We start from the raw sequence: 16,530 nt of genomic DNA, 5'->3' as shown, positions 1-16,530 counted from the left end.
ATGGGTTATCCTGAACATTCGCTACGCCTTAGAAAATGAGGACCTTAATGCAGCATCCGCTATTTTTAGACTGTTGTCCAGTTACTTGTGGTGATTCATTCTGAGGCTGAGATCCTTGCAGCAAAATAGAGAAATATTCCAATCAAGTGGAAACAGTTGTTGAACAACTGAAGAGAAAAATCAAATTAAAAGAAGTTGTAGGGCAAGTGGAGAGTGGAAAAATCTTGTTGGATCCACCACCCTCGGGTTATTTTGGGATGATGTTGATGGTGTTGTGGTTTCCTTTCCTTCCTCTGTTAGCTTACCTTTAGCTCCTTGGCTTCTGCACTCCCCCTTACTGCGATCTCCATGACAGCAGTGTGAAGTCTTCCTGTGCTGTCAGACTTATTCCAGTCTTTACAGGAGCTTTGTATACCCAAAGTCATTTCTATGTACACACACACACACACACACACACACACCTCTTTGCAGATCACTGGTTCCTTGTCTCTACGGACAAAAGCTGTAAATGCCAGGATATAGATATGCCAAGGTAGAGCAGAGATGCAGTGAGCCCAGTGGGCTGGAAGGCCTAATGCTTAGCTGAGTGATGAGAGCTATGTTTCCGTAATGATGATGTTAGCTGCAGGCTCTGATAGTGACAGGCAGTGTCACTGGACTCATTGCAGGACCGCATTTTCTTGCTGTACCAGCGTGGCCATGCCTTTGGATTCAGATTTGTAGAGAGCACCTCTTGTTAACATTGCTGAGACAGCAGTCTCCCTGCCCCCTCTCTCCCCCCCCAGGCTTTAATGCAGTCACAATCAATCACTTCCCACTGGGTTGTTGGTGTGGGTCTGTGTACCCCTGCCCCCTACCCTACCCTGGCTTACTGACTCTGTCTTGAATGCTCCCCTAGCCAATGATGCCAACTGGCCCACACTCAGCAAGGGCAGCTCTGCTCTCAGGCCCCCTGAATGGAAGGACTCCAGCCTAGAAGCAGGTACAGCTACTGCAGCTGACAAGGTGAGCATCGTTCAACCTTTACTTCCATTTTTCTGTTTTATGACACTCTTTCCCTGTTCTGTAAACACGTTTTATACTTACTGTTAATTCTCACTGCAGCCATTCCAACATGAGTGAAGTTATTACTTTGTCTGGTTTCTATTGTGTCCTTTTAACTTGTGTATGTGTGAGTTTTAGGTAGCCATTGAGTTAAGACAGAGACATAGCTCTGTAGGTGTACATGTCAGACTTTTAAACAAAAGAGTACAATATGGAAACTCAGCCTCTTTGACACAAGTTAACCGAAAAATCCAAACTGAAGTCCAAAATCAGTACCCAGGCAATCTGCAGTGTACAAAAGTACTGTGCTAGTTTCCTGCAGGTGCTCTGGTTTTCTTCTACAATCCAAAAATGTTTTTCAGGTAGATTGGTGCCTCTGAATTGTCTGTATTGTGTGTATGTGAGAGAGTGAGTGAATAAATGTAATAATGAAGAAATGAATGAATGTAAATGTAATAAATGAGCGTGTATAACATTTTGCTGTATAGATGGGTCGATGATTGTATGAGGTTTATTGTAGTGTATCTTGTATTGAGAGTCACCTTGGACAAATGTGTTAGCTATATATACTTCATAGTAATCACTGTGTGTTGCTTTTGAAGAAAAGCATTTGCTAAATGAATAAATGTAAATGAACTACCAATGAATGGAAAGGAGTTATTCCCATGTTCTCCCAGTCTCATCTCTCTTTCCTGGACTTAGACTAACTCCTTAATTTAAAAGCAGCTTGTTGTCATTTCTTGAGACTTTATATGTGGCAGGTCTTAGAAGGTTTTCTGTGGAATGTAGCCCTGCACTACTGTATGTCTTGAATCCACCTCCCTACCAGGTCACTCACTACAGAACCTTTATTCTTTTCATCAGACCCTGGACTCCAGTAAGGTGACTGGGTCAGTACAAACCCTGCCCAAGTCGCTGCCACCCAGCTATGGTACCTACCCTAGTGCAGGGCTTTTGTCCTCAGTTGGTTCCACCAGTTCCCTGGAACGCCGAAAGGACACCCCTCCCCGGGTTGTCTCTGGCAGTCAAACCTGGCAGAGGGGGGGGCCTGCTGCTGGTTCCTCCTCCCAGCAGATCCAGCAGCGCATCTCAGTCCCTCCCAGCCCTACTTTCCAGCCCAGTTCACCGCTCTTTCCTCCTGGGGAGAGACCGGACCCCCCGCTGGCAGCGGCTGTACGACCCTTTGTGCCAGACAAGAGCTCCCGACCACAGTCCCCTCGGAAGGGCCCGCCCACTATGAATTCCAGCTCAATTTACCATATGTACCTACAGCAGGCTGCACCCAAGAACTATGGACTGGGCAGCAAGCCGGCCGTCAAAGCAGGTGACCTTGGCAGTGCAAGCAACTTCACATTAATGATTTGTAGTTAAACAGATGGGCTAAAGACATTAATTTACTGATTTGTGCTACAGTCTGTGGCTGTGCAGTTGGTTGCTCTCATCTCCATTGAACTTCCACAAGCCTGTAAATATTTCAACACATTTTACACTGTGTTTAGGGATTAGGAGGTCATTGCCAGGATAATTGCTTCTCTGACTCATGTCTGTACTTTCTCTCAATCTCTTCTCTGCAGTGTATGGAAAGCCAGTCCTGCCGTCCAGCTCCACATCACCATCCCCATTACCCTTCCTGCAGGGGGTATCAACAGGCCAGGCTGGGGGCGAGGATACAGTTGATCGTGATGGGGATGCAGAGAGCAGTACCCCAGGGCCTGGGGAAGCCCCTCCCACACCAGGTGTGGAGAATCTTCCCCGCCCACTGAGCCCCACTAAACTGACCCCTGTGGCACACTCTCCTCTGCGCTACCAGAGCGATGGTGAACTAGAGGCCCTTCGCAAGCGGTTGGCTAATGCTCCACGTCCACTTAAGAAGCGCAGTTCCATCACAGAGCCAGAGGGCCCTAGTGGGCCAAACATCCAAAAGCTCCTGTACCAGCGATTCAACACACTTGCTGGGGGGATGGAGAGCAGCTCTGGAGGTAATGGCATACCCTTTTATCAGCCTGGTCTTGCCCCTGACTACATGGGAGGGGTCCTGGCTGATGCGGACAATGGCAACACCCAAAATGCCAATCTGCCAGAGCCCCCAGCTCCTCTTGCAGTTCCAGAGGAGCCCCTTGGCCCGTCACCTGATGCCAATGACAACCAGCTGCTGGTCCTATCCAGTGAGGAATCATCAGCCCTTCAGCCTACCCTGCCGCCAGATACTTCTGAGGATAACAGCAACAATAATCCTTCGGGGCCAGCTGAGTCCATCGTGTCTAGCCCAATTCCTGAGGCCAGCACCCCTGAGGAGTCAGGGACCCCACCTCAGTCAGCCACTCCCCCCTCGCAGCCTTCCTCACAGCCTGTGGTGAGTTTGGATTTGTTTTTTGCGTATATACGTGTATTTGCTGAGTCTTGAGAAGTGGTTCCATACCATTCTTGGCTTTGTTTTCCCAACATTTCTGCAGGTCAAGAGGACTAACCTGAAAAAACCTGACTCAGACCGGACAGGCCATGGACTTCGGGTGAAGTTCAACCCCCTGGCCCTGCTGCTGGATGCTTCCCTAGAGGGCGAGTTTGACTTGGTCCAGCGGATCATCTATGAGGTGCTGACCACCAGAGTATTGCCTACATCTGTGCGTCTTCACTCAGCATGTGTCTTCTTAACCTAATTTTTTTTTTTTTTTTTTTTTTTGCCTCTTGCCAGGTCGAGAACCCCAGCCAGCCCAACGATGAGGGCATCACGCCCTTGCACAATGCTGTCTGTGCCGGTCATCACCACATTGTCAAGTTCCTTCTGGACTTTGGGGTCAATGTCAATGCAGCTGACAGTGATGGCTGGTAAGACTCCATGCTTTTGGATATCTTTGGTCCTCTCTTTTGTTTACATTGGCAGGGATAGTATAAACCAGGCTTTATTTTGGCAGTGTTATGTGTACCTTTCTGTTGAAGTTAGCATTTACAGTTTTTTTTTTTTTTTAACTTTTTATTCATTTGGAGAGCTGCTGTAGCTTTTTCTGAAGGGTGTGGCATTGGTTGAGGGTATGGGGCAGCATGGTATCTTGTTAACGTATCCTCTGTCGTGTGACCAGGACTCCACTGCATTGCGCTGCCTCTTGTAACAGCGTGCATCTGTGTAAGCTTCTGGTGGAATCAGGCGCCGCCATCTTTGCCTCCACCATAAGCGATGTGGAGACGGCTGCTGACAAGTGCGAAGAGATGGAAGAGGGCTACATCCAGTGCTCCCAGTTCCTCTACGGTGAGGCCTACTTTGAGAGGCAGTGGGGAAATGCATGGCTGCATTGTTGTGCTCCTCTTTGTAACATTCCTCCATCTCTCCTAAAGGTGTCCAAGAAAAACTAGGTGTGATGAACAAAGGGGCAGTGTATGCACTGTGGGACTACGATGCCCAGCGTGCAGATGAGTTGTCTTTCCGGGAAGGGGATGCCATAACCATTCTGCGACGCAAGGATGACAGCGAGACAGAGTGGTGGTGGGGCCGGCTCAATGAACAAGAGGGCTACGTGCCCCGTAACCTTCTGGGGGTGAGGCTTGCTCTGCGGCTAGAATGGGTCCTGTACCAGAATAGTGTTGAGTTGCAGAAATGTTTTAAATCAGAAAGAAGCAGAAGTTGCCTTGGTGTTTCTGTTTCTCCTGCCAAATTGACAATTGTCTGTATAATTGTTATTCCAGCAATGATGGTGATTAATCCTTCCTGAGTTTTACCCCTACTTTAATAAGTAATGTCCTTAACACTGAGGATCCTCTACTACTTAAAATTATCTAGCACTGTCAAAAGGTTAAACTGTCTGACCAGTTGTTTGTGACCGTGTTTTCCTGCAGTTGTACCCCAGGATCAAACCTCGACAGCGCTCCCTGGCATAACCTCTCCCCTACCCTGGTGAGAGGGCGGTGCTGACATGAAACTGGACCTATGGGTGGTGACTAGACCCCAGTAAAGCCCTGTCTGTGTCCCGGCATCAGGTCTTTGTTTGAAAGAGTGACAGAAGATGGGGCAGACGTGGCTTCTGGGGACCACAGTCCGTGCCTGGAAAGCAACTTGGAATATTTTTTTTTTTTTTTTTTTCATGGGCCTGACAGAGACAAGAAGGCAGATTTCATTACGGGGTTCTACATCTGGTCCACTTCCACTCTGTTTGGGTTTCACTGCAAGGCTGCAATGCTTTTTTTAATGGAGAATGAACTGTTAACACCCCTCCCTACTGCAATAAAGTGCCAACAACCTGTTCCCCTCCCTCCCAGCTTGTATGGACCCTCTTCCAGTTGTGTCGAGTTGGAGGAGTGAATGCGATGCATGAGGTAGTGCAGGTGTGGCTCCCCTTGGGACATCGAGTAGAGGGGCAAACTGTGGGTTCGACGGAGCACGTGCTGTCATTTTGAGTGACGGGCGTAGGATCGAGAGTCCAGATGGGGGCAGGAGAGAGGAAGTGCAGGTGCAGTGAGGATGGCTGTAGGGCTGGTGCACTAGAGAAGGGGACATTGGCAAGGGTGCAAGTATTAATGTAGAGGGTGATGCAGTGCAGGTGTGTGCATGTGTGTTATGATGGCAGAGTGATGTGGAGGGAGAGCAAGCTGAGTGGAGGAGGGGGAACGCCATTGGGCCCTTGCAAGGCCACAGTCGAAGGAGGGATGCAATAAGTAACTACAGCTTTGCGTGCAAGAACGGAGCACTTTGGAAGACTGCTAAACTTGTAAAAGCTTTTTCACTAAAGCAGCATTTTAGTGAAGGTTTCCAATTTCTCCATGCATTAAATTATTTTACATCTAGAAAACCATTTATAAATTGCATAATATCCACACATTTTGCTTTTTTGTTTAATGTGCTATGTAGGTTTTGCCCACCCATGGTGACAATGTAAAGTGACTGACCACTGAATACTTCTGTAAATACTATGCTGAGAACACCTTGCTGTCCAACATGCCAGTTTTGTTTCAAGGGCAGCCACACTGCTTATGCTGTGTTATGTAAATGTGCACAATAAAATGATGCTCAGGCATGAGCTGAAGAGTCTTTGTGTGTGTGTTGTGTACAGTGTTCGAACAGCAGAGGCATTGTGTCACGGTGGAGAATGACTTTGGTCATGGTTTGCATGGACTAAGATGGAAATGTTTGTCATTCAGATGAAGGATCTGTGTCTTTGTTTCAAACTGTAAAATGTACTAATTTTAGTAATTGTATTTGCTCATGCAGCTTCTTACATAGTGACTTTAAAGACAGGTTATATTTCATATGAAAATAATAGTTTCAAATGGGATAAAAAGTACAAGGCCTACTTCTGGACAACATACCCTGATTCCAGTGTAGTCCTGTTTGATAAAATATGATTTTAACATTTTAGAACATGCTTATGGAACATGTCTTACTTCAACATGGAGAAAATAAACACTGTACAGATATATTGGATGGTTACCCAAATGGCTGTATTCATATTTATGAACTGTCTACAATACAAATGATATGACAAAGTTTATGGTCAACATAAGGTTGTGCTTCAGTATGTGCATAAATACACTGGATGTTACTAGGGGTCTGCAGAGTACTAGGTAGGTTGAGTTATTCTAAGGAAATACAATAAAATGTCAGGATTGTGATGGGGGGAAAAAAATACAAGGGTAGCAAGTGTTTTCATCTGAAAAACACTTTACTCAACTGTATTCGTATCAGCTGTGTCCATGAAACCTGTAACCTGGGTGGATACGATAGATATGCAAGTTAATGTATAACTCGTCAACAAAGTTTATTTTAAACAAAAAAAAATAAAAAATCACACCTCTGTCAATTTATACAAATATTTATTCTGGTAATATGGAGTAAGGCAAAGAGATGCCTTTTTTTCCCCCTCTGAAGCACAAGTCTATTTTCTAAGTGAAATCCTTAGTTGCTGTTTTCTTTAATAAAATAGGGGTCTGTGAGGAGACTTTGAACAGGTGGAGGGAAAGTCCCGGTCCAGCTCATATAACTCATTAAACAACACAAAACAGTTTTGTACTTGAGCGGGTTCACACATTTTTTTTTTTCTTCTCATTTTATCACTGAAAGGTATGTTTCTATTTACTTAATCTCTTTTTAGAGACACCTCATGGGTTTGGCGGTAATGATTTGTTTGCTGTCACAGGGGTTGCGTGAGCGATGATGTCGGACTCGGACACTTTCCACATCAACACTCCGCTGCTGGAGAGCTTAGAGCTGTCCAAGAGGGCCGGGACCACCGTCTTTCTCAAGATGGACAACGGCCAGCCGTCCGGATCCTTCAAAATCCGGGGCATCGGACACCTCTGCCAAAAGGTACCACTGACCCTTCCCACAAACTCCTATAATTAAGATCCCATTTCCATTTATTTATTTAGCAGGTGCTTTTCTCCAAAGCGACTTCCAATGAACTCTATGTAGTGTTAGCAGTCCACACACTTTACTCGCCAAGGTGAGTTACACTGCTAAATACACTACTTAAAATGGGTCACTTATCCATACATCACCTCCTGTTGTAGTACCCTTGAGTAAGGTAATGACCCTATGTTACTCAAGTCGAAATGACCCATCAGTATAAATGGGTTAATAGTTGTGAGCAGCTTAAATTTGTAAGTCAATTTAGAGAAGAGCACCAGCTAAATAGATGAATGTAAGATAAATTGGAGTCGGTCCAGTTTTAAAGTTGTAAGATCTTGGAAGTGTTCATTATGACTGTGTCCACACCAATTTCAAGTTTTAGTTTGGTTCTGAATCTCTATATTTGGTCCCAGTCTTTCGCTAACTAGCCTACCTTGTTGCAGTGAACCATGGTACCCGCTCTTGATCAGACAAAAGAAAAAATGCACTTCATATGTGTGGCTCTGCCACAATAGTGCTTTTCTATTTCTCTCAGATGAAAAATTAGAAGTCAACCAGAGGTGGCTAAATCCTCTCATGAAAGGCTGAAGTCCAGCAGCTTCTAAAGATAACAAAGCAATGCTTATTTTTCTTGGATATAGCTCCAGTGTAGAGATTTATCTTATGCTGCAAAAACTGGCCCTCCTAAGTGTGTTTACTAAAAAATGAAAAAATGAAGTTGTGCACAAGTGAAGTTAGAGCTGTTTTTTCCTACAATGTATCATTTGCACATTCGGCAGCTCATTCTAATCTCTGTAGATTGCAGGTCCAGGGTCTAAAGGTGTCGTCTGTTCCTCGTGTAAGTTATACACGCTACATACGGTGTATTGCGAAAGGGTTCCAACCCTTGACCAGTTCTCGCTGAGCCCTTCTGACAATCTGCGGCACTATTTCAAAATTGTTGTCCACAAGCATCATCCAACTAACACAGAGCACACGTACCTTGATGAAAAGACCAAAATTAGTCGCAATGTGGAAAAACTGGAACAAACTCACCACGAAAGACTAAAAACTGTTATTGCAGCAGAAGGTGTAACTAACTCAAACACAATGTCACCTTAAATATTTTGTGTTTTGAAATAAAATTACACAAAGAATGAAATTCCAATGAACCATTTGTGAAATTGAAAAATGAGAGAATTGGTCTGAATACCGCTACAAGGAACTGTATGTATGTTTTGTTAATTTGTTTATATATAATGTGTGTTGAGCTATTACGTATTTCTTCACATGTGCATTTCTAAATAAGATTTTATATAATTTTGTAGTTTTCTTGTATGTCAATATTTATATTACTGTTTTGAAAAGGTGGCAACGCAGGTATGGCCACAGCCTATGCAGCCAAGAAACTTCATATCCCAGCAACCATCATTGTACCAGCCTCCACTCCTGAGCTGATGATCCAGAAGCTGAAGGACCTGGGTGCTACAGTCAAAGTGATGGGCAAGGTTTGTACATCATTCTTGGTATCTTCAGTGACCACCGAGGGAATCCAGGCTACTTTTATGCTTCGAACATATCTTCGATGGCAAATATTGAATTCCATATATTGATTTACTGAGAAATGCTGGAACTGTGAGGTGCTGCCATGCAGTGATCCGATCCAGTCCAGTGATCTCAGACATCCTCGCTATGTGACTCCTCCTCCATGCAGGTGTGGGATGAGGCCAACACCGAGGCTTTGCAAGTGGCCAGAACAGAGGGCCTTACCTTTGTCCCCCCGTTTGACCACCCCCTGCTTTGGTGAGTGACTAGGTCACACTTTAAGGTTATACAAAACCATACTTTAAGGGGGGCGCGGTGGCGCAGTGGGTTGGACCGGGTCCTGCTCTCCGGTGGGTGTGGGGTTCGAGTCCCGCTTGGGGTGCCTTGCGACGGACTGGCGTCCCGTCCTGGGTGTGTCCCCTCCTCCTCCGGCCTTACGCCCTGTGTTGCCGGGTAGGCTCCGGTTCCCCGCGACCCCGTATGGGATGAGCGGTTCAGAAAATGTGTATGTGTACTTTAAGGGGCAACTTGCATTTTTTGACCTATTCACACAGGATATTTCATTGGAGTAATGCAGGGTGAGTACTTTGGTTAGGTACTACAACAGTAACTGGGAGTGAGGCATAGACTACCAACCTTCAGGTTACAAATTCATGCCCTTATCTGTTATGACACTTGCGTATTGCACATTTCATTATTTGAGGAATCCGAACATTCAGCGCCATATCGGTTCCATTGAAACCACTTCTTTATGGTGATACGTGTTCTTTTTTATCACATATATTCTCCCAGGGAGGGTCATGCCAGCATGATAAGGGAGATCAAGGCCTCCCTACCCTGTAAACCTGGGGCAGTCGTGGTTGCTGTTGGTGGAGGAGGGCTCCTCTGCGGGGTGGTGGAAGGTCTGAAGGAGGTGGGCTGGAATGACGTGCCCATTATTGCTATGGAGACACAAGGTGCAAACTGTCTGAATGCAGCCATCAATGCGGGGAAACCAGTTACCCTCGCTGACATCACAAGGTGAGGAAAATCACACATTTTGCTGTGACTCAGTTGCTGGATGTTCAGGCAGGATATTTCGGCAACTTGTTGCTTGTTGTTGCCAGTGAGGCCAAGTGTCTTGGAGCCAAGACTGTGTGTATGCAGGCCTTTGAGTACACCAAGGAGGGCAACATCATCTCAGAGGTGGTGACAGACCTGGAGGCCCTGCAGTCGGTGGAACTTTTCCTGGGTGAGTGTTCAGCACCAGCTTACTGCAATCTCCAGCTTTCTGTGCAGAGCCTCCCCATGAAATCTTCTACTTGCCTGGCAGAGTTGTGGTCTATGGCTCCTGCCCTGTGACACACTGAATGTCTGAGGAGAAGAGCACATTTTCAGTTCTGAGGTCAACTGAGCCATTTATAGTAGTCATCGTTGGCGATGACGTGGCTGATAGCGTTGGTGTTGCCATGTTCACACAGATGATGAGCGAGTGCTGGTTGAGATGGCTTGTGGTGCCGCCCTGGCGGCCGTGTACAGCGGGGTGATCCAGAGGCTGCAGGATCAGGGTCGCTTGCCTCGCCAACTGGGGCCCCTGGTGGTGGTAGTGTGTGGAGGCAGCGGCATCAACCTGAGCCAGCTGGAACACCTGCAGAACAAGCTGCGCATCTGAACCGGAGCCTTGCCCATGTACCTGGAGTACAGTGTATCATGGGTACACTTCTCAGAATTCCATAGTACTGTGATGTCAGCCAGTTCAACGGTGCTGTTTGTCTACATCGCAAGTGAAGAAGTAGTCTGAATTCAGTATTTATTAATTACAGTTATACATGAATAAACTTTGCATTAAGTACTTTATGGCCTTTTGTCAGTATGCCAGTTCTTTCACAGAGGGACACATTGTTCATGCATAATGATATATAAATATACAACCAACCAATTTCAATAACCGCTTGTCCCGAGAGGGGTTGCAGCCTATCCCGGAGACACTGGATGCAAGGGATGGGGGGGTTACACCCTGGACAGGATGCCAGTCCATTGCAGGGCCACAAGTTTGTACCCAGTCACACAGCTGGGCGAAGGCACTGGAGTAATTGTAGGGCAAGCACCTAGCTCCAGGGCGCTACAGCCAGAGGCGGGGACCGAAACCAGCAGCCCCTGGAGCCAAAGGCAGCCGCTCCAACGACGACGCCACCAGCCGCCCCTGTAAATATACAAGAATAATGTAGCCGAAGCTGACAGATATCTAAGTGTTTGTGTATATGTGTGTGCATATTTCTACACTGTGCAGTTTGCCTAATGACAAGATACACAGAGTCATGGTGGAAAATTAATAATGCTTTCCTGATTAATATGTAACACAAAGAAGGAGAATGTGTCAAACAGTCGTCTGTGAACCGTGTTGTTGTGTTACTGTTTCATGAACATCTATGGCATTTAGTCAGTAAGGGGGGCGTCTTTTGTGGACACTCAATGGAACATCACCTGGGGCTGGATGCTTGCTAGGCAGCTGTTGCGTTGCCTTTTTTCTAGAAATTATGATGAAGAAGCTCACAGCGCTTTTCAGTGTTTGTTTAATTGTGAAGATAACCAAAATGTAAAGTAGAGAGAATAAAGGTCAGCAGTGGCAATATCCTTATACTTTTTTAATGTTAATTCATTTTAGTGATTTACATACGACGCTTTATGTTTTTGTTAATGTATGCTTTATATTTTATATGCAAAAACTGCTGCACCCAGGCTAGTGTTCTGGCACATTTTCGCCTATGATAATGCTGTAACAAATTTTGAGTCATAATTCTTTGAATTTATTTGCCATTTGTTGTACTTTAATGCCGAAAGTCACTTTTGAATACCGTGAGCACAATTTGGACGCATTTATAGTAACGCTGTCGAGTTTTTTTTTCCCTGCCGCAGGCTCATCCTCGCTGTTAGCAGAACGGCCTTCTGCTCCTGTGCTTCACCTCACCTATCCGTCCACCTCGCTACTCATCCATCCTAACTCCGAAAGCTACGCTTACATCCGGCTCCACTCACACGCCCATTATCACTTTTTGTGCCAAAGGATGTCGGTCTCGGTGCACACGAACTCGACGTTTTGGTCTGAAAAAGCTGTTTGCAGTAACTAGCTGCTGCTCCGCTGTAGCTGCCTTGCTAACGCTTCCCATATGAGCTAATAGCATCAATATCAGTATTAGGTATGCAATATCACTTAAATAGCTGCCTTAGTCAAAATCTGAGCTAACTGCAAGCTCCTTATATATCTTGTATTACAGGCAATTTTAGCTACTGGCTAATTTTGATGTGGTAAATGAAGAGTTGTCCAGCTCGCTAACTAGCAGCTCACAGCTATGCAGACAAGGGGGTGCGGTGGCGCAGCGGGTGGGACCGGGTCCTGCTCTCCGGTGGGTCTGGGGTTCGAGTCCCACTTGGGGTGCCTTGTGACGGACTGGCGTCCCGTCCTGGGTGCGTCCCCACCCCCTCCAGCCCTACGCCCTGTGTTGCCAGGTTAGGCTCCGGCTCCCGCGACCCCGTATGGGACAAGCGGTTTCAGATGGTGTGTGTGTGGACACTACATAGTATCCATTGTAAGTCGCTTTGGACAAAAGCATCTGCTAAGTGAATTAATGTGTGTGTGTGTGTGTGAGTGAGAGCTACACAGACAGTACATGGAGTCTCTGCACTCTTACGAATCTGGCCTGTGGCCTGTAGGCTTTATGTTACTTTGAACATTATCCCGCCTTTTTTATTTCTTACACATTTGGGCCGCAGCACTTTGCGTCTGGATTTTTATTAGTATGGAACTGTCGGTACTGTAGCGATTGCAAATAATGACTTACACTTATATTTATTCATTTAGCAGACGCTTTTCTCCTACGCGACGTAGGCCTACATCTCAGTACGGAGACCTTACCTAAAGTTTGTCAGTTCGACTGCTTGCTCCTGCCATTGCTGTTTTACCTCATTTTCAGCGCGTTTACCCCGAACTCTGAGCTTCAGTGTAAGGAAACTGCTGTATAAATGAGTAAATAATGGTAAGCAGCTTAGCACACAAAGCCAGCAATGTAAATTCCCTTCGGGTGCCTATTAAATAATGATCAATTCACTAAAAATACCTAGCTGTGGTCTTTGTTGTAATAGTTTGATTAGTTTAATTGAGGACGTCTAATTGCATGGACACAGGAGATTAATTTATTGAAAAGACATTTCAACCATGCAGATATTTTCATGAGTTATAAGGACGGTTAAGTCTGGTGGGGGGGGAAACAAACTTATTTTGACTAAAAGTGACTTGAATGGCTTTTTGACCTGATACCTTTCCACTTAAGTGAAAATTTCCACGACTACTTTGACTTGAGTTACGTTTTAAAATGCAAAAGTACTTCTTCTTGTGGCTCGAGCGCCGTGTCGCTACCGAACTCGGTTCGCGACTCAAAAGGAGCGAGTGGCGCGAGGAGACTTTGAACTGAAAAGGACGTCGTAACCGTCACGGCGCTCGTTTGGCGCATTGAACCGGAGACGGCGGGAGAATCTGGCTGCGTTTCAGGTTTTAAGTAGGTGCAAATTAGTAATGTCTGCATTTTTCTCGAAGTCTGTCAGGAGGCTTCGAACGGAATGGAGGGAAAGTGCCGTTGCAGCAGATCTCACTCCTAAACTCGACACACTTGGTTCACGAAATTATATATTTTTAAAATTTTGTCACTGGAAAGTATTTTTCTGTTTACTTAATCTCTATTTTTAGAGACACCTCATCATGCATCATGGGTTTGACGGTTTTGTTTTGTGCGGTAATGATTTGTTTGCTGTCACAGGGGTTGCGTGAGCGATCATGTCGGACTCGGACACTTTCCACATCAACACTCCGCTGCTGGAGAGCTTAGAGCTGTCCAAGAGGGCCGGGACCACCGTCTTTCTCAAGATGGACAACGGCCAGCCGTCCGGATCCTTCAAAATCCGGGGCATCGGACACCTCTGCCAAAAGGTACCACTGACCCTTCCCACAAACTCCCTCCATGACTTTGGAGTTGAAACTCAGTCAGTGAGTCTCAGAAAAAAAAAAAAACCATGTCGCTCCGGTATTTGGAAGTCGTCTTAAATTCTGCAGACTTCGAATGCATCGATAAATCAGTTCATGGGTGCTGATATACATTTGTGTCTCTAAAACTGACTAGTGGCTGAGCACTAGAATAAGATGGTGGTTTTTAACTATTTGCTGCCCTCCAGTTTTCCTCTTTCTAACTGGAATATTTGCGCCCCCTGTTGTACGCGCGCGAGATCTGCTCAATTGCGCCCCACGTGGACAAGAGGCGTGCTATACGCATTACGTCATGCGTTTTTATTATTCTGCGTGAGTCCGTCATAATAAAATATTGTGACACCATTGTTCCAGGCTTTATTTAAATATGTACTTTTCAAATAATCTGCTTCATTCTTTTAATGTCTTTATAGATTGCTGGTCCTGAGTCCAGAGGTGTTGTCTCTGCCTCTGGTATGTTTGCATATAATAAACAAATACCTTAATATTCAGGTATATGTACATAACATATAGACATGCATATAGATGGAATTGATATATAACAGTTTTTATATGCACTACTTATAGGTGGTAATGCGGGTATGGCCACTGCTTACGTGGCTAAGAAACTCAGTATCCCAGCAACCATCATTGTTCCTTCCTCCACGCCTCAGCTGGTGATCCAAAAGCTTAAGGGCCTGGGGGCCACCGTCCAAGTGGTGGGAAAGGTCTGTATGTCATTTCTGTTTTCATGCATTTTATATTTCATAGATTGATTTACTGAAAGAGGGAGGAGGCCATGAAGTGGTCCAGTCCAGCATGCTCCGATATCCTACGTATGTGTGATCCCTTCCTCTGTGACTCCGCCTTCATTTAGGTGTGGGATGAGGCCAACACTGAGGCTTTGCAACTGGCTAAAAGCAAGAGCCTTACCTTTGTTCCGCCCTTTGACCACCCTCTACTCTGGTGAGTGACCAGGTCACATCCCTCACTTTTCATAAAACCCTAAAAATGTGCTTTTAAAATTTCTAAATTGTTCAAAATGGATTTTCTGTAATTTTCCTTAATCACACCTGCAGAATGTGAAGTAATATAATAGGTTAGCTGAGGCTTGACGGTGTGTTACAGTAAACATCATTTCTATTCAATATGTGACAAATCCTTAAGTGAGTAACAGTTTTACTGTGCTTAGAAGAGCGGTAAGACAGAAGCTTAACAGACTAACCTACCTTCATCCCAGGCAGGGTCATGCCAGCATTATAAGGGAGATCAAGGCCTCCCTACCCTGTAAACCTGGGGCAGTCGTGGTTGCTGTTGGGGGAGGAGGGCTCCTCTGCGGGGTGGTGGTAGGTCTGAAGGAGGTGGGCTGGAATGACGTGCCCGTTATTGCTATGGAGACACAAGGTGCAAACTGTCTGAATGCAGCCATCAAGGCAGGGAAGCCAGTTACCCTCGCTGACATCACAAGGTGAGGAAAATCACCCAGTCTGCTGTGATGCATTCACACGGTTTGCAGACAGGATGAAATTTCCTATCTATCATTGACAGTGAGGCTAAAACCTTGGGGGCCAAGACTGTGTGTATGCAGGCCTTTGAGTACAGCAAGGAGGGCAACATCATCTCAGAGGTGGTGACAGACCTGGAGGCCCTGCAGTCGGTGGAACTCTTCCTGGGTGAGCGTTCAGCACCAGCTTACTGCAATCTCCAGCTTTCTGTGCAGAACCTCCCCATGAAATCTTCTACTTGCCTGGCAGAGTTGTGGTCTATGGCTCCTGCCCTGTGACACACTGAATGTCTGAGGAGAAGAGCACATTTTCAGTTCTGAGGTCAACTGAGCCATTTATAGTCTGACGTGGCTGACGGCGTTGGTGTTGCCATGTTTACGCAGACGATGAGCGAGTGCTGGTTGAGATGGCTTGTGGCGCCGCCCTGGCGGCCGTGTACAGCGGGGTGATCCAGAGGCTGCAGGATCAGGGTCGCCTGCCTCGCCCACTGCGGCCTGTGGTGGTGGTGGTGTGTGGAGGCAGCGGCATCAACCTGAGCCAACTGCAACACCTGCAGAACAAGCTGCGCGTCTGAACTGGAGCCCTCAGTGGCCATCTGGAGCACAGTGCATGGAAATCTTCCACTACTGTTTCGGAGGCCCCTGCGTGTGTCAGGATACCTGTCATGCCACATTTTGTCATGCTGCACTGCAAATGAAGAGGTAATTAGCATGTAATATTAACTCTAACCTTTTTCTAATGGACACAGATGATGGTTTATTTTGAAAAGTATGTGTAATATATCAATACCTAAATATTTTTGTGTACGGACGTGTAGTATTGTAAGACTGACCTCCTTAACAAATATGTATTTAATTTATATTCACTCATTTATTTGCTTTTTTTCCCCCAAGCACCTTACAATGTTAAGCTACCTACACTTACCTCTTTTTTACACTTGGGTAATTTTTACTGGAGCAATTTAAGGGGAAGTACCTTGTTCGAGGGTACTACAGCTAAAGGTGGGATTTGAACCTGTGACCAATGAACTCATAGTTAGCAGCTCTAACCACTATGCTGCCAGTTGCCTCTGTCAGTGTTAAATTAATTTTTTAAAAATTTCAAAAAAATTTTCTTAGTTTTTCTTGTTT

General features: G+C 45.7%; 3 protein-coding genes across 9 annotated transcripts in view; all 3 read left to right on the top strand.

The window, feature by feature from the left end:
* ppp1r13ba (protein phosphatase 1, regulatory subunit 13Ba) overlaps window positions 1-6,055 on the top strand; it is a 43,988-nt gene extending 37,933 nt beyond the window's left edge. For all 7 annotated transcript variants that reach the window (XM_018727645.2, XM_018727643.2, XM_018727642.2 and 4 more), the window contains 8 exons: window positions 899-1,005; window positions 1,909-2,368; window positions 2,619-3,397; window positions 3,498-3,635; window positions 3,737-3,870; window positions 4,122-4,288; window positions 4,375-4,574; window positions 4,873-6,055. In XM_018727645.2, the coding sequence (XP_018583161.1) occupies window positions 899-1,005; window positions 1,909-2,368; window positions 2,619-3,397; window positions 3,498-3,635; window positions 3,737-3,870; window positions 4,122-4,288; window positions 4,375-4,574; window positions 4,873-4,914 (2,027 nt within the window). In that variant the 3' untranslated portion in view covers window positions 4,915-6,055. The remainder of the gene's footprint in view (window positions 1-898; window positions 1,006-1,908; window positions 2,369-2,618; window positions 3,398-3,497; window positions 3,636-3,736; window positions 3,871-4,121; window positions 4,289-4,374; window positions 4,575-4,872) is intronic.
* A 1,128-nt stretch (window positions 6,056-7,183) lies between these two features.
* sdsl (serine dehydratase-like) lies at window positions 7,184-10,571 on the top strand. Its single transcript, XM_018727522.2, has 7 exons — window positions 7,184-7,336; window positions 8,177-8,216; window positions 8,726-8,865; window positions 9,072-9,160; window positions 9,695-9,922; window positions 10,009-10,133; window positions 10,363-10,571. The coding sequence occupies exons 1-7, from the start codon at window positions 7,184-7,186 to the stop codon at window positions 10,551-10,553; spliced, it is 966 nt and encodes a 321-aa protein (XP_018583038.2). The 3' UTR covers window positions 10,554-10,571.
* Window positions 10,572-13,372: 2,801 nt separating this feature from the next.
* On the top strand, window positions 13,373-16,288 carry LOC108919521 (serine dehydratase-like). The gene is made up of 8 exons (XM_018727514.1): window positions 13,373-13,434; window positions 13,693-13,862; window positions 14,330-14,369; window positions 14,484-14,623; window positions 14,773-14,861; window positions 15,136-15,363; window positions 15,444-15,568; window positions 15,784-16,288. The coding sequence occupies exons 2-8, from the start codon at window positions 13,710-13,712 to the stop codon at window positions 15,972-15,974; spliced, it is 966 nt and encodes a 321-aa protein (XP_018583030.1). The 5' UTR covers window positions 13,373-13,434; window positions 13,693-13,709; the 3' UTR covers window positions 15,975-16,288.
* Window positions 16,289-16,530: the final 242 nt, after the last annotated feature.

The sequence above is a fragment of the Scleropages formosus genome, chromosome 15 (assembly GCF_900964775.1).
Source record: "Scleropages formosus chromosome 15, fSclFor1.1, whole genome shotgun sequence".
Classification (NCBI taxonomy): domain Eukaryota; kingdom Metazoa; phylum Chordata; class Actinopteri; order Osteoglossiformes; family Osteoglossidae; genus Scleropages; species Scleropages formosus.
This window is presented reverse-complemented; position numbering and strand designations above follow the sequence as displayed.

Coding starts and splice junctions, on each gene's coding strand:
- sdsl (XM_018727522.2), top strand. CDS start 7,184: ATGTCGGACTCGGACACTTTCCACATCAACACTCCGCTGCTGGAGAGC. Junction 9,161..9,694: donor TTTGACCACCCCCTGCTTTG/GTGAGTGACTAG, acceptor ATATTCTCCCAG/GGAGGGTCATGCCAGCATGA. Junction 9,923..10,008: donor ACCCTCGCTGACATCACAAG/GTGAGGAAAATC, acceptor TGTTGTTGCCAG/TGAGGCCAAGTGTCTTGGAG.
- LOC108919521 (XM_018727514.1), top strand. CDS start 13,710: ATGTCGGACTCGGACACTTTCCACATCAACACTCCGCTGCTGGAGAGC. Junction 13,863..14,329: donor TCGGACACCTCTGCCAAAAG/GTACCACTGACC, acceptor ATGTCTTTATAG/ATTGCTGGTCCTGAGTCCAG. Junction 14,624..14,772: donor CCGTCCAAGTGGTGGGAAAG/GTCTGTATGTCA, acceptor GCCTTCATTTAG/GTGTGGGATGAGGCCAACAC.